This window comes from Neopsephotus bourkii, unplaced genomic scaffold, assembly GCF_033783945.1.
Source record: "Neopsephotus bourkii isolate Nb327-2 ecotype Australia unplaced genomic scaffold, CSIRO-AGI_Nbou_v1 NB_936, whole genome shotgun sequence".
Classification (NCBI taxonomy): domain Eukaryota; kingdom Metazoa; phylum Chordata; class Aves; order Psittaciformes; family Psittacidae; genus Neopsephotus; species Neopsephotus bourkii.
The window spans coordinates 1,221,230-1,237,042 of NW_026901430.1; the positions used below are offsets into that span (position 1 = coordinate 1,221,230).

A 15,813-nucleotide genomic window follows, 5' to 3' on the forward strand; every position below is an offset into this window, starting at 1 on the left:
TAGGTCAGAGAACTATATACACAGGTTTCTATCAACTTGGTTACCCAAGAGACTCAGCTGGTGTCTACAAGGCTCACAGTCACTCAGGTATTCCATATGCTATTTTACAGTCTTAAGGAGAAGAATTTATAGCCAATACACACAGCAGACTTGCAACAGTCAAAGGCAAAAGCTCCTGGCCTAAAACTAGTGCACAAAACTTGGTATAGCAGAATCTCTTTCCATTTCTTCCTCCACGTCCAGCAGATACATCTTACTGTCTTCTACTGAAAAGTAACAGAAATTACAAACACTTTTCCCTAGCATGTGTATCCAAGGACACAAAAGCACATTCTACACATACGCTTATTTAGGCACAAAACTTCTCTGGGAGACAGCACTTGATTTCCTTACCCTTGCCTAAGGTGTTTGCAATGTAAGAGAAGAGAAGGAAAGATTTTATTTTTGTTATTCCCCCACATCACTTTCAGTATCTTGGCAACACGAACATCACTTCATCTCCAGATGATTTTCTACCATCTGTAAAATGGGAATAACTATGATGCAAACATTAAAGACAAAAAGCTCTTGTATTAAACATCGTGGTAGCAGCTGTTAACTGAACCCAGCAGTCCCATGAGACTTTAAGAACCACCATGCCAAGGTAATAAAGCACAATTAGAGCACTGAAAGTCCAAAAAAATAGATAGTATTATCATGTTTCAAGGCCTCTACTATACAGCCCTAACAAATGTTTCAACTATGCATGTGGTCACTGGATGCCTAAACAGCAGTACATCCCCAGACATAAAAAAGTGACACAGAAAACATTGTACTTTAAATATTATCAAGGAATTCGGGCACTTCAGGCTTTCCCTTTTGCCCTGCCTCAGGCGTTTTCACTGGGAGAGCAGTGGAATACCTGGGGCATTGCCCTGACACGTACCTTTTCCCCTTATGCCTCCTGCTCTCGAGGGATTGGTAGGTCAGGTTTGCAGTAAGGGGCAGAGGCAGGTTCCTATCCTCCCACTTCATTACAGCAACAGGAATGAGATAGCTGGATACAGAAGGCTCATGCCAGGTACTGCTATTGCTTCCAGCTTCTTTATTAAAAACCACTGAACAATACTTACAGCTGCCTGGATGAAATAGTTTCCTACTTACTCAATAACTATTTAATTTCCCATCTGGAATAACAGATGCAGAAATCTCAGTAGATACCTTTTCAAAGCAATACTGATCCCTCAAAGATGCAAATCAACTGCACTTTTTACACTGACGTGTCAAAAAAAGGTGACTGGGAGTGAGTTTCCATAGGTCATAGATAGCAAAACAGAGCTACAGTTTTGTGAATCTCAGATGTGGAGGAGGTTTAAAACAAGCCAAGCTAATAGAAATACCCTCACACTGCCTCTGTTCCTGCCTCAAATGAGGAACCACACTAGGGCAGCAAGCAAGAAGGAACTGATGGCAGAGGCTGGTGGGCACAGGCACCCTGGCTACCACGTCTCAGGAAAGCAAAGTGCCTAGGTCAGAAGCTTAATTTCAGTCTAAGTCTCTGTCTTCAACAGCAGAGCACTGTCTGTTCTTATATCAGTATGTATTATAAGTGCTAATCATGCTTCTTGTAGGAAAGAATTGATCGGATTTGGAAGGGTTAAATAAAGAGATAAAATGTACACTGCAGAGGTGACACCGCAGCTCAGATCAATCTGGTTTTCAGCTCATAGATAGGCAGTCATTCGTACCTTAGTGAGTTTAACAGTACAATCTCACACACGTCTATATGCCACCATTTGCACTGCACCTCCCAAAAAGGGAAATCTCTGATGTTTCCTTTATTATTTATAAAACCAAACTCTCCCAATTTAAATGCCAAAAATAAATCTTAATTCTTTCTCTCATAATTTTCCATAGTGATCCCAACATCTCTAACCTCATAATTTTACTGCTTGCCACTTTCACAGCTACATTCAGGGCAAAAGCAAGTAAGCAATAAAAGAAGTTTCTGATACAACGTGTCACAGGGACTAGCAACTTAAAACTGAGATGCAACCTCAAACAGCAAGCAAGGCTCTTGTTATGGTTTGAGACCAGCCGGCAACCCAGAGCCACGCAGCTGCTAGCCCACACCCCCCCCCCTTCCTCCCCCTGCTCCCAGAAGGATGGGGAGGAGAATCGAAAGAATTTAACTCCCACGGGTTGAGTTAAGAACAGTCCAGTAACTGAGGTATAACACAAACCAATAGTGCTACCACCAATAACAACAACGACAAGAGAAATAACAAGGGAAGAGAATACAACCACTCACCACCTGCCGACTGACACCCAGCCTCACCGAGCAGTGATCTAGCCCTTCTGGGTAACTGCCCCCAGTTCTACATCCTGGGCATGATGTGCTGTGGTATGGAATACCTCTTTGGTTAGTTTGGGTCAGGTGTCCTGTCTCTGCTTCCTCCCTGCTTCCCCTCCTCCCTGGCAGAGCATGAGACTCAGAAAGTCCTTGGTCAGAGTAAACATCACTAAGCAGTAACTAAAAACATCGGTGTTATCAGCACTGTTCCCAGGCTGAAAGTCAAAAATACAGCACTGCACCAGCTACTAAGAAGGAGAAAAATGACTGCTACTGCTGAACCCAGGACAGTTCTGAAAGTAGAAAAAGTTCTTTAAATTCAGCAGACAGAGATAGTGGAATGTGCATTATTACTCATACCTAGTGCAATCTAAGAAGCCGTATTTATGTTCCTTCAAATATACAGAGCAGCCTGTAAAACCTACTTTACACATGCATTCAGGTTACAAAAACCCAAGCACACTTCAGAACTGTTCTTGGTCAATGACTGATCCAAAGCTAAGCCATTCCATCACAGATTCCCTACAGCTTGAAAACCCTCTAAGTCACCTCTGAGAACCCCTGCACCACCAACAGATAACCCAAACTGAGCAGACATTCATCCCCAGGATTATGGAACACGCTAAGCTTCAATGCTGTGTTCTGGGTATTTGCAGCTGTATTATTTATATTTTCATTCAAGTATTACACAAGACAGACCTTTCAAAAATAGTTTCATTAACAAGATGGAAACCAAAACATGCCAGAACAACTTCCCCGGTCCCTCAGGACAGTCAGAGTAAGGACACGAAGCTGGGACACAACACCTCAAAGTAAGCATACTAGAAATGAAGATCTCTTAAACTTTCCCTTTAGGATCTTAAAGAAAACAAAGCAAAGACATCTCAATACATTAGGCTTTTTTCATTTTTAAAGGCCTTATTTTGGAATGGGAAAAAAAGCCTTATCCAGGGAAAGGCCCAGAGCTGCAAGCTCTCTCAGTCATGAGGGTATGCCTACTAGAGGTTCAGATACTATCAATCTTACATTCTGCAGCTACATGTAGAACAGATACCCAAACAGCCGACATGATGTCCACTGCAGGAGCGGAAGATTACAGATTTTTAAGAGAAGAAATGACATTTCTTTCATGCTTTGCTTATTTCCCCCATCCCTAAAAATCATATCTTTGTGATTTACTGCCATTTGGAACAATTTAATTGTGTTCATTTATTCTATTCAGATACAGCTGCGGTTTTCCTTTTGGGAAAGGAGTCTAGCTTTAATATTTAAGTATCAGTTCAATATTTTGTTTTAATTATAAATGAACTCATTTTAAACAAATGTAATAGCTAAAAATTTGAGTGTTTAAATAAGTTCAATATTTAAACCCTGTCAGGTTGAGGTCATTAAAAAAACACCAAGCCTCTATTATTTCCTTTCCTGTTCTTCTCTATGCATCTCTCTTCCTTCCCACCAGCAAACCAGCTGTCAGCTGTCTCCCAAATAGGCCTGCCTAGCTGCAATGCTGCTTTCTGTAGGAGAGGAAACCAAGGCTGAGACTCCTGTAATGAGGTGCATGGAATACTGGTGCTTCATAGCTTACTTGCTGGTAGCCCCCTGAGACCTGACTGAGCACAGGAGCCTGTCTCTTTGCTTCCCCCTGATTCAAACTGAACAGATGGAGAGCAGCCGTGAAGTCATGAGCAGACACAACTGTTTGCAGGAGGGACTATACATCTCTGCACTGATGACAGCTTAGAACAATGGTGCTTCTGACTCTTTGTTTACTGGAGCTGTGAATAACAACATCTTCTGGGAAAAGTAAGAGATCTGTGTGCACTGATTAGTGTTGCCAAGCTCTTGTTTGCTCTCTGTCTGCACATCATTTGCAGAAAGTCAAAGCTGAAAGTCTCTTTTGCATCTCTCATCTCAGAATCTGGGAGGTCTCACAGCCATGCATGTCACATCAGGGCCTGAAGTGAGCTCTTCAAGCACATGCAGTTGAAAACAAAAAGCAAATGGTAACTGTGAGTGTTCATCCTGCAACTTTTCTGGTGCCCATTCCAGCAGGAGTACCAGACTTTCAGGAGTTAGGTTTCTCTACGGTATCCCACTCCAGGCACAAATCCGTGACTCACCTCTGAAGTATAAACACCTCCACATATGTCACAGTTTTCATGGGCAAAATGATCAGGCAACAATACAGGAAGTTTGAACTTCATAGAAGGGAGCAGAGGGAAATCCTGGCCTAGAGCAGTGACAGCTAGCAGGAAAGGGGTCTCCTGAAATACCTATAGCAGACTACAGTAAGTTGTCGCATGACATCTAAAAGGCGCAAAATATCAGCTAGCAGCCTTGGAGAAGCCTTGGGAATGTCTGCCTATGCTCCTCCACCCAAGGTTGGCATGCCCTCTAGAGTTCTAACATGCTGACAGGGTATTTCAACCCAGCAAATAAATACAGCAACAATAAATGGCATCAATTATTCACTAAGGGAATTATGTTATTAAGTCAATCTATAACCTGAAAAATCTTTTGCTTAAAAAAGCAACAATTTTTAATTGGTTTTATATTCCCTGCTATGATTATTCAAAGCACTACATACAAAAGGCTTCAGGAAAGAAGTCACTTAATCAGATTAAAAGGAAATCACCTACCAGCTGGGAACCTAGCAGCTCCCACAACCTCGATTTGTTTGTATAATCTCCACCTGCAAAATACCTTTCTAGGATATTGCTAAAGCTGCAGTCCCAGCATTACTTCTTTGCTCAGAAGCTTATTATTTCTTAAAGCAGTTAAAAAGGACAACCTGCAGCTTTCAAAAAAGCTTTTTAATATTAAGAAATGCCTGTGAAACTTAAGTCAACATAACATTCACACAGACGCTTGAGGCAAACTGTTCTGTTCCCACCACAAACAGCAATCATTACTCTGTAGACATGACAGATTTCTTCTGGAGCATCTGGAAGTTACTGCCTGTAAAGAAGATTCTGACTAGCATAATAAACTTAGCTCTCCCATTTTAATTATTTTGGCATCACATCTCAAGTGAGAAGCAGCCAAACAAATTTGTCTTGCTACAAGCTTGTGTCACTTCTGCAGCATTGCAAGATACTCCAAAACCTGTCTGTAGCCCTCACATGCATTCCTGTTTATCTTCTCCGAACGGAAATACAGACACCTGAATCTAGAACTGAGGGCAGGAAAAGGACACGAGACAAATCTTTCAGTTCTGTTTTTCTCTCTTTCCTTCCATGTGGATTGTTTCTTCAGCAAACTTGAATTCTTGCAACTATGTTTGCAACTGGAATACCATTTCATCACTTTATGTTTGACATCTCAGATCCTCCTCCCCTCCTGACTTCTCTTCAACAACTCTTGGCTGACAGTACACAGACAGTTCCTGTGTACTGCCTGCATTTGCTGTCTGGAGTTCTCATCCTTAACTTTGTTCCCTTGTATTTCCAATCCTTGGCTTTCTATGGGTATTTTCCTACCAGCCTCTGAAGATGCCTCCCTAGCCAAACCCCTGTTCTCTTTAAAGCAACTTCAATTTCATTGATAATGCCCTCTGGACTTTCTGCTCCACTTTTGACTGCCTCAGTTTTAGGGATTCCTTTGCAGTACCTGAAGACTACACCATACCCTCTGACTGCTTCAGCCCAAGTCCTCTTCAACTCAGCTCTCTTTAGATTATATCCCTTAAACAAGATATATTCTATTATATGATATTACATACATGCTAGTCAACTTCATAATTGCCCTTTTACTTAACAATGATCACAATTATGGCTAATTGCAGCACTAATCGCAAATTTACATATTGGCTGGAAAAATGCCACTCTACGTAAGTCACCAATGCCCTGATTTTGATGGTTTATTGCCCTAGAAGCCCAAATCTGTCTTTATCATCAGTGTCAGCGCTTTCCATGCACTGCTTCACACAGCCCTACATAACTGTCTGCACAATTTCACTTCCCCTTTTACAGATGCTCACCAGCTTAGACATCTTCATATCAGCCAGCAAAAGTTAAGACTACAACATCCATCCAGAACACTGCTGCAGAGATCCTGCCCACAGGGTGTCATTCAGGCATCCCACCTACCACCCCCCACCCTGACTCTCATCTACCACTAAAACAGCCTTCCTGCTTTTGGACATCCTGCTGTTCATACTGCAGTGCAGCTGCCCACAAATAACCATTCAATTACTTTCCCCTTCCCAATCTCTGAACTATAGCATCACCACACTACAGATACTGTCAGCCTACCAAGCAACATGGTCTTACTGTTTCTTCATGCATTTGACCGGCTGCATCCATCCGCTCTCTCTGATATCCTACTTAACAATACAAATAGTTATAGTTCAGAAGCCTCCAAACCATGTCCCTTCACAACAAATAACATTTTGGTGAAGCTCGAAGCAATCAAACAACAGTCCTTCATATCTAAAGACTCCTTTCAGAAAGGAAGTCAAATTACCAATTTTGCTTTACATGCTGAAATCACAGAAACAGAAAATGCATTTCACATACAATGTAATGGAAAAAGGCAAAAAAAGGAAATCAATAGTTTGCTCCACACAGCAGCCTAAAAATCAGCATGCATGACAAAGAATATTGAAAATGAAAACCAACTATGTGGTCATGTACTTGCAAAGAAACTATAATTTTACTTTACGTTCATTTTTCTCCTTTATCTTATACTCAATGTATACCAACTCCATCAAATGAAAAGAGAAAAAAAAAAACAAAACAAACAGCTATTCACTAGTGGGTTTATTTAGCAATAGACAGTCTACCATATTACAGCATTTCCCACCAGTACTCAACCTGAATTGATACTGTCAACAGCTGCCAATAACACAAGATAATCTGCAAGGAAAGCAGATAAAAAACAAAACAAGCACCCAACTGAAATATAACTAAAGGTAAACTACCAGCTGAATGATGCCATAACTACAGGCATGTTACTTCTACAGATGTGTACTTATGATACAGGAAATACAAAGGCCCTTCTTTGCAGCCAGGTGGTGTTGCCTGGTATCAGTGGATCAAGACTGCTTAGTTATACAGATGATGGATCTCACACGGGTTCCCTGGCCAGTAATACCTGTTCTTCAAATTGCAACACCATTGCCCTTAGCAGAGTTTAGACCAAGCTCCAGCGTAGCCAAATCCCAATATCCGTGACTGCTCTCACAAGGCAAACAGGGCTTAGAGCACAATAACCAAACTGCTGTGAGCTAGTTCAATTTAACAACATCCATTTATACTTTCTAGCCCAGCAGAAGAATTCAACCTAGCATCTGGTGATTTCCAGACTAACACCATCTAGCCTGGGATGTGACATCTAATGCTTTATAACAGATGAACCAATAACTTTTCTCCTCTGTTCTCAAGAAATGCAGAAATTAAAACTGGCTACACCAACTGAAGTCAGTAATTTCTACTTGTACCTGCATTGCTAGAAGTGTTGGCTAAAGACATTGAGGACAGCAAGACCAGTGGAAGCTCTTACACTTGTATGTATACAATACAACTAGGGGGGAAAATGAGGAAGTTAACATGCAAGTTTAAAAGTACATTTATCATGCATCAGTTACCTGCCTACATACACAAGGCTCTAGCAGACTAACACCACTATACAACACTGCCTCTAACCTACTTGTCTGCCAAAAGTCCTCGCAAACATGCAGCTTACTTGAGAAAGGCAGTCTCATGAAGTCATTCCCTTTAAGGAGAGAGAGCTGCACGGACTAGAAGTCACTGCAGGCTCTAATATAAATGAAAACTTATCCAGATCAATACCCTAATGGTTATTCGAAGTATCTTGTTATTATTAGTGGGTTTCAAAAGCAGATATAAACCTAAACCAACTCCCACTGTCTTCCACTGCTAGAATAATCAGACATTTTCTACCCAGGGATGCTCTTCCCAGCTAACCCTATATATGATCACACATATGGCTGGAATGACTTTTTGGAAGATGCCCTTCCAACGTACAAAAAAAAAAAAAAATCATCCAGACTTAAAAGTCACCACAAACCACATCCAGAATTAAGAAAATCCCTTAGCATGAGTAGAGATTTTATATTAGAGCAATGCTGAAGTCATTATCACCTTTGTAATATTTCAAGCAGATCAACTTTTTCTTTTTCTTTTTTAATGAAATAAAACAGAAGGACACTTTTTAAACTGTTTGAATCATCAACAGAACATTACAGTGAGAAATTAATCCTGCAACAGCTGGTAAGCAAACCATACTGCTTATGACTGGGTTTTTTTTCAGAAGAGAACAAGTATATATGCAAACCAAGAAGCAGGAACGTAAAATGCTTGATTGCATAAGCACTAAGTCCAGAATCAAAAGTAAAAATATTTTTCTGTGACTTACCAGAATTCCTCTTTGACACAAGCTTCAAATCCATGCTGACTACAGTACAGATCACAAGAACCAAGAGAAAAAGAGGCTTCATCTTTCACTTCCAGTGACAGCTGAAACACAAACAAAGTAGGAAGTCTGAATCACAGCTCTCCACCAGAACAAAGCAGCAGCTACAGTTAAACATTTCTCAAAGAACCATTATGGGACAATGGCTTAATCTAGAACCTCTGGGTTTATTTTTATGTAGGGGTAGGAAACCATAATGGTTCAAAGTGACCTTTTATCTCCATCACACAAAGGGATGGGCGTTTTTAAAATTACACTTCAAAAATAGTATTTTTGCTTAAAAAAAAAACCACACCACATAATTGCGTCTTTGAAATAGCATGGGTCTAACCCGGCAGATATTTGGATACTGTTTAAGGAGACCTCGATGGTCACAATTAGTTTTGCCTCATTTTTCAAGAACAGATAAAAGAGTAGGTTACTCAAGCAACTTCTCTTAGCAAACTTATTGTCCAACTGGTGACCTTGTAAAAGTTCCTACAATTAATTAATGCTATTCCAGATTTCTCCTACAAAATGAAGACAGGCGAACAAAATTCAGAAATCAACGAATGCAGGTCTCTGGCTTCATATTATAAAGATAAAATTAGTCTCTACTGTGAACTTCACTACTTTATAAAATATACATTAAAAAAAGGAAAAAATCTAGTGTAAAATTTTAATTTTAATTTTACATAATTATTGGAACTAATTGTGTTTTCATTTACAAGTACGAAGTCATTCAAGAAAACATAGCAAGAGCAAGCTAAGGCTTCTTGCCTACACTTAAACAGGTAGAAAGAATCTGAACTCAGCAAAGACCATATATAGATATATAAATGAGAGAGATATGCTTAACTGCAAGCTGGAGTCCTCAACTATGTTTAGCTTGAAGTCATAGGCCTTTTAGTAGCTTGATCTAGTTAAGACTCCAGGAATTCATCTCTGTATCAGACACAGACTTTAGATCAGGACCCTTATTCTCAGATAAAGAGGGCAGTCACCTAAATTAGAGTGAAATTATTTGCACCAAAAGATGCAGCAAACATCTTACAGCAGTTTCTTTTACACAGAAATACACAAAACTACCTGCATTAGTAGTCAAAACAAAGGCCAACAGAACAGAATCATTCCTTAAATGCTGCACCACATACACCCGCCCAGAGGCCCCCTCAACTTTGGGACCAGCCCAGACTCCTAGAGCTCTGAATATTTGCTCGATGTAACTAACTAGCAAGAGGGTGCAATGTCCTGAAGCTCCATTAAAATTATTCACTTAAATTTGAGTTTATTACATCAAATATTCTCCCCTTGTAATTTACTACCAGCCTATTGCTCTGTGGAGAAACTATAAGGAGCTCTGGATAATCTTCCACACAGTGGCAACTGTGCTGCTATGCAGTTATTTCAAAGTTACCACTTCCAACCGAAGTTTCCCCCCTCCTCACCTGACCATACTACAAGCTATAAATAGGCAGTGGATTTTCCAACCCTGAATTCTATGTTCCCATGGGCACTTCATGCCTATTGATTCCCCACAGTTACAATGCTAAAGGAGTTTTCAAGGAATAATAAAAGCTGAAGGCTGTCTGACAGCAGTTAATGGCAGAATTAATATTCATTGTTCCTTAACCTCTCCTTAGAGTACCAAAATCCTGAAACAAGCAAGGCCATCTTGACAAGAGAGCTTAAAAGTAATTGAACTAAATCTTGTGACAGATAATTGTAATGATGATGTTATGCTAGAATGATTTTCAAGTGTAGCTTTGCAAATTACTTTCTCCACTTTCCTCCCTTCAGTTATTACAGCTGAAGTATGCAACTCCTGGGTCTTTTTTCATGTGAGTCCCTCCATCCCCACCCCAAAAGAGCTATGCTGCATTAAATACACTTAAAAATTCAATGCAAGTGCTGCCAGCCAACATTAATGCTAGAAAGAGGGGAAAATTCTTGGTCCTGTCAGCACTGATAGGAGTTTTGCATTTTGAAGCCCTGGCCTCACCAAGTCAGTCAGTCTCTGTACCTGCAAAAATCAGGAAAATACAGCAAGAAAAGGGCAAGAAACTACTTCACCACCCAGTCATTCAGAGCCTCAGCTTGTCACATCTGACACAACACCACTGAAACTGACATAAAAATAAACAACAGTTTGAGGTGTCATCTTAACTGTCCCAGACATCCAACCAGGAGAAGGTAGGATCAGTCACACCACTGTGACCAGCAGTCAGATGGTTGCTGTCCTGAGACAGCACGCAGCTATAAGCAACCAGACTCTTCAAACTGCCATACCACAGATGATTGTTTTTAAACACAGAATTTGACAAAGAGAGAAGGGCACAGTGTAAGATTTATTTCTCCCAGAAGAATGTGAAGCAGACAGAAGAGGAAAGCTTATGTGCCTAGGACAAAGTTGCTAAGCTCGCTCAGGAGGAGTTTTCTGGTGCTAAGCCTGCCAAGGCTCCCATCACATCTCCCAGCGGGACCAGGCTCACAACTCCCTCCTCTGGGCCATTCACTCACCTATCAGGCAGTGGGATGGACTAGAGACAACCCTGTGCTATACCTACCAGCACTTCTGGAAATGAGCGTCTGTGATCTGATGAAGAACATGAACAAAACTATGCTAGCTTGAAGAGACATGAGACGGGATAAATCAGTTGCCATTCAATATAATTTTTTAACGATCAAGGCATTTTCCTTCAAGCAGGGTTAACTAACTTTTCCTCAGAGACACTGAGCTGCATTCCCCTAAGGAGCTGCTTACTCTGATGCCACCAACTCCAAGCAGCTGTGAGTAGGGGTGCACAGCTGTAACAAGAACACAGCACTCTTCTACATACATCTCACAGGAGGGGGACTGAGTTTAGGACTATTCCCAGAAGAATGAAGGAGACATCTTACTTAATAAGTATATAGACACAAATTACAGTTAACTTGCCCAAGATCACCAAGTAGATGGAAGAGAGACACAGAATAAAGTGCTCGAGAATGCTGAAAGAATCACGAAGCAAGTTAATCCAGCCCTTGCTGTAACCTGCCGGGCTGCATCTGTATTGAGATAAATAAAGGGAGGTTGCCACCATCAGAGGGACAAATATAGGAAAAACAAGGTGTGACAACTTTACCCTCCATCATTTCACTACTAACAAGGCCAACCCTTACCTCCTCATACTGCTTGATGCTACAAACCATAGAATTCAGGCAGCTTTCCCAGTCTGCTGTAAGCATGCAGCAATTACAAGCAGACCAGGCTGTGATGCAGCACAAATTCTGTAAAAACACAAACCCTGACTCTCAGATGCTGCCTAATGCCCTTCACCCATGTTGACAAACTTGGCTCTGTCTTCTGAGTCCTCAGAAAACAGGCTTTGGGAAATGGTGTCTCATTTTGTTCAGGTACTGCTTACTGTCCTTCTAGCACCCACTTCAGATCATATAGCTTCCCTGACTCAAAAGTATTTCAAGTGACATGGTTAGAAGGAGGCACTCAGAAACAAGGAAACTGGAGTATTAATATTCTACACAAAACCCAGCACTGAGATTCCCAAGTTCCCCCTTTAAACATTATTTAGTTTTGCTGTAATTTCTACTACAAGCTTTGTTTATACTGTGCTCCTGTATATGAGAAAGCAAGAAATGAGAAGTGGTGCATGCATGCACTGAGGCATACGTCTGTGCAGTGCAAGATCTGCTGACACACCACGAGGCTCTTTAGGCTCTGGTTTCTCCACAGAAGCTGCAATGCAGAAGGTGCTCATTAAAAACAGCAGCCAGCTCTTTAGTGGTTTCCGATTGTCAGGTTTTGGTGCTCAGAAATCTCACAAAAATAAATTACAGTTTTTACCCTACACATGAAGGATGAAATGGCAACAGTAATTCTTTCTTTGTCTTTACAGTCTGCTAGATGGGGACTTCTGCTCATTTCTTTTCAAACCATTTCCTCACTCCACTTTTCAAGGCTTTCAATTCTTACATGAACTTTTCTCTTGGGTCTATTCTTCTGCCAACACGCTGCACTTGGAACTGTTTATTACTGAATGAATTTTCAGTCTATCCAACATTCTGGATGAAAGCAATCCACAATGGGCACCAGCCCTTTTTTGTAGATACCTTAAATACAAACAAAAACTACATAAGAGCAGAGAAGTATGCCAGTCCAAATAACAGTATCTTCAGCTCTACTTGATATGGGTCACGCAGTGTTCCTCGCTCTGTTGCTCAATGAGCATCACAGAATATTTCATTTTGCCTAATTCACTGTACATCTTCACCAGCCACTTAAGTTGTCATAATACACAATGAACATTAATTCTACAAGGCAGTGTGCATTCAGCATTTGTCCGGCTGGATTTGAGCCTCCACTGGGCTCAGGTCCTTAACTAAGGTCACATCTGGCTTATTCTCCTTGTTGGTCTGAAATGCCATGTGAAATGTAAAAGTGAGGTAAACACAGAGGGAAACTGGCAGTGGTGGTGTTGTGCAAACTGAAAGTAACCACCAACAATAAGACAACATCTAAAATGTCTGGGATTATTATTGGCTTAACAGTATCAGCTACGTGATAGCAACACAACAAGGAAAGACCAAGGTATTGTCCTGAGGAAGGAAAAGGAACCATAACTAAATATACAGAGCACCTGACAAGGTCACACCACCAATCTACAGTGATTCCTCTAAAGGCTGCATGTCCGGGTGTGAAAGAAAAGGAACGAACTGCAAAACTCACAGATATTTCATGATATGAAGGGAGTAAATTCAGAAACTTATCTGTTATTTCAGAAGAAAAGAACACCACAGGCACCACCCCATAGGTGTCAACACTGAGATTTTGCTTGAAAGATTGTAAAGCTTTCAGTTAAAAAGTTCATTATCTTCCAAATAGCAATGATGGAAGATACCAGGAGCAGCATCTCAAAACTTCAAAAGGCATCTTACAGTGTAACACCAAAACACACAGAAGAAAAATACTGTGATGGCCTCCACACAATAACTTCTCCCATTAGCATTTCTGGCTGCAAAGAGAAGAAGTTACTTTAGTCATGATGAAGTGGTAATCAGACTCAAGACTGAGCAAACTGCTAGTTTGCCCTGTAGAGAGAAAACTCTGCGAGCATTAACACAAGCACCTTTGCCTGCAAGAACTTTCAAATGCAACAGTGCCTAAACCAGTGCTCACACAAAAAGTGAAGAGCAGGGAAATGGCAAAGTCTCCTGAAATATTCCAAATAGAGATAAAATTCCAGTATCTGTGGACTGAAAGTGCTAACGAGAGGTGTTACTGGTGAGCATACGATACAGGCACTCATCTAAATCTCTAAGAAAATGCAACAAAAAAACTGAGCAGCCCATCTTAACGGATCCATGAACCAAAAGAACTAGAACCACTCAGCACCAATTAGCAGATCAAGTACTATCAGCTCACACCACACACTGACCTCGATTCCCTAAAGCAACTTACACAGAATTCAAGTTTATTATATCTTCAAATTGGATTTTAAATCCCTGAATCATATTTCTCCCTTGTCGCAGCAACTCCTGCACTTGGAAGCAGAAAGCAACTGCAAGGAGGAACAACAGGAACAACAAAGAAGCAAGGAAGTTAAAAATTATTTTTTAAGTCTCATGCCCAGCTGCACCATCAATGATGCACTGATTCAGCACTACCCTGGATTCCACAGAGAGCTATTGTTCCAGCCTGAACTTTGCAATACTCTGGCTACACATCCTTGGATATATGGATATGCTTGTCCAGTACCACAGCTTTTAAATTTGAGCAGCCCAGGCCTTTTACAGACACTCAAAGTGAAATACATGTTGTGGGAGGAGGATTACAGCTGTACTTCAAGCCCTCATGGTTTATGAGGTCAACACAATGGGTCTATTAATTTACAGCCTTTTTGTCTCCCTAGAGTAGGGGCTATTAATATTCTACATATATTTACTCTTGCAGATTGTGGTTTAATCAATACATGACTTCAGGCAACATGAAGTACCATAGGCACTGTAAAGACTCTCAGATCCAAGGAGTTCAGGTTTAGAGTGGGGCTTAGCCTCTTATCACTTTGCAGAAGCACTTAAAGATTATAAAAAAGCCAGCTGGAGGATGAGAAGAAAACATGAAGACAGTCTACACTTGGAAGCTAAACATGTACACTCATACTGGGGAGAGTGATTTTAAGGATCAGCTTAAATAAGCCTAAGTCCCAGAACTGATGCAGTGAGAGGAAGACAGTTGCCAAAGCGGAGTAAGCCACAGCAGTAATCACAGCCACCAGAGAGAAAAGAAGAACCCCAGACACACACGACCAGTACACTTCCTAAGTCAAGAAGGCCACTGAGCACTGTCCCAGGAGGGCAGACAGCTTCTGGGCTGAGATGAACTCAAGGGCTACTCTCTCAAGCCCAGCACAGCCAGCACACCCTGGCTGTGGAGAAGCTCTGCTCAGGGGGAAAGGACTCTGGATCCTGCTTGCTGTTCAGCACTCCAGGGCGGAAAGGCAAGTTGCTGATGAGAACCCTTCAGCTTCAGAGTCACTGATAAACCCTGTAATACAGAAAAAAACACGGCTTCATCCAAGTCCAGCTTTTTAGTCACCAACACCCAGAGCAAACACCACTGAGGTCATGGCCTTTTTCTAAGTGCTTTAGATGACCTTGCCAGTGATCACAGGTCTCCCCTATAGAGCCTCAACCACAAAAGGAGAAAGCATTTCAGATTAAAAGAGACGCGAGGTCAATTCTCACCCACAGCAATTTCAAAACTCACCACTCTTACATCAATAAGGAAGTAAGTTCAATTCGCACCAGCCTATCCAAGAGCATTATTAAGCCAAAAGATAGATACTTTGCTTCTTTCATACTCATACCAACCTTGCTTCCCAAGCATCTTTTGTAGAAAAGCTATTAAAAATGAAGAGACAGTTCAAAAAGAGTTCTCAGGCCTGAAAGATAGCATATCCCTTCTCTTCCCCCTCACAGTGCTTTCCTCATTCCCCTTATGTTCCTCAAGGCTTGTTACAAAGGTGCTCAGAACAAAACAGAGCTAGAATTTAGACTGAGCTGCCATC

At 41.1% G+C, this 15,813-nt stretch overlaps 1 protein-coding gene across 11 annotated transcripts in view; it reads right to left on the reverse strand.

The window, feature by feature from the left end:
• IL1RAPL2 (interleukin 1 receptor accessory protein like 2) overlaps window positions 1-15,813 on the reverse strand; it is a 393,109-nt gene that overhangs the window by 351,777 nt on the left and 25,519 nt on the right. For 8 of the 11 annotated variants that reach the window (XM_061358018.1, XM_061358021.1, XM_061358022.1 and 5 more), the window contains one exon: window positions 8,711-8,811. In XM_061358018.1, the coding sequence (XP_061214002.1) occupies window positions 8,711-8,792 (82 nt within the window). In that variant the 5' untranslated portion in view covers window positions 8,793-8,811. Of the gene's footprint in view, window positions 1-8,710; window positions 8,812-12,590; window positions 12,857-15,813 lie in introns of those variants that run through there. The other 3 variants (XM_061358015.1, XM_061358014.1, XM_061358017.1) reach the window with 2 other exon arrangements.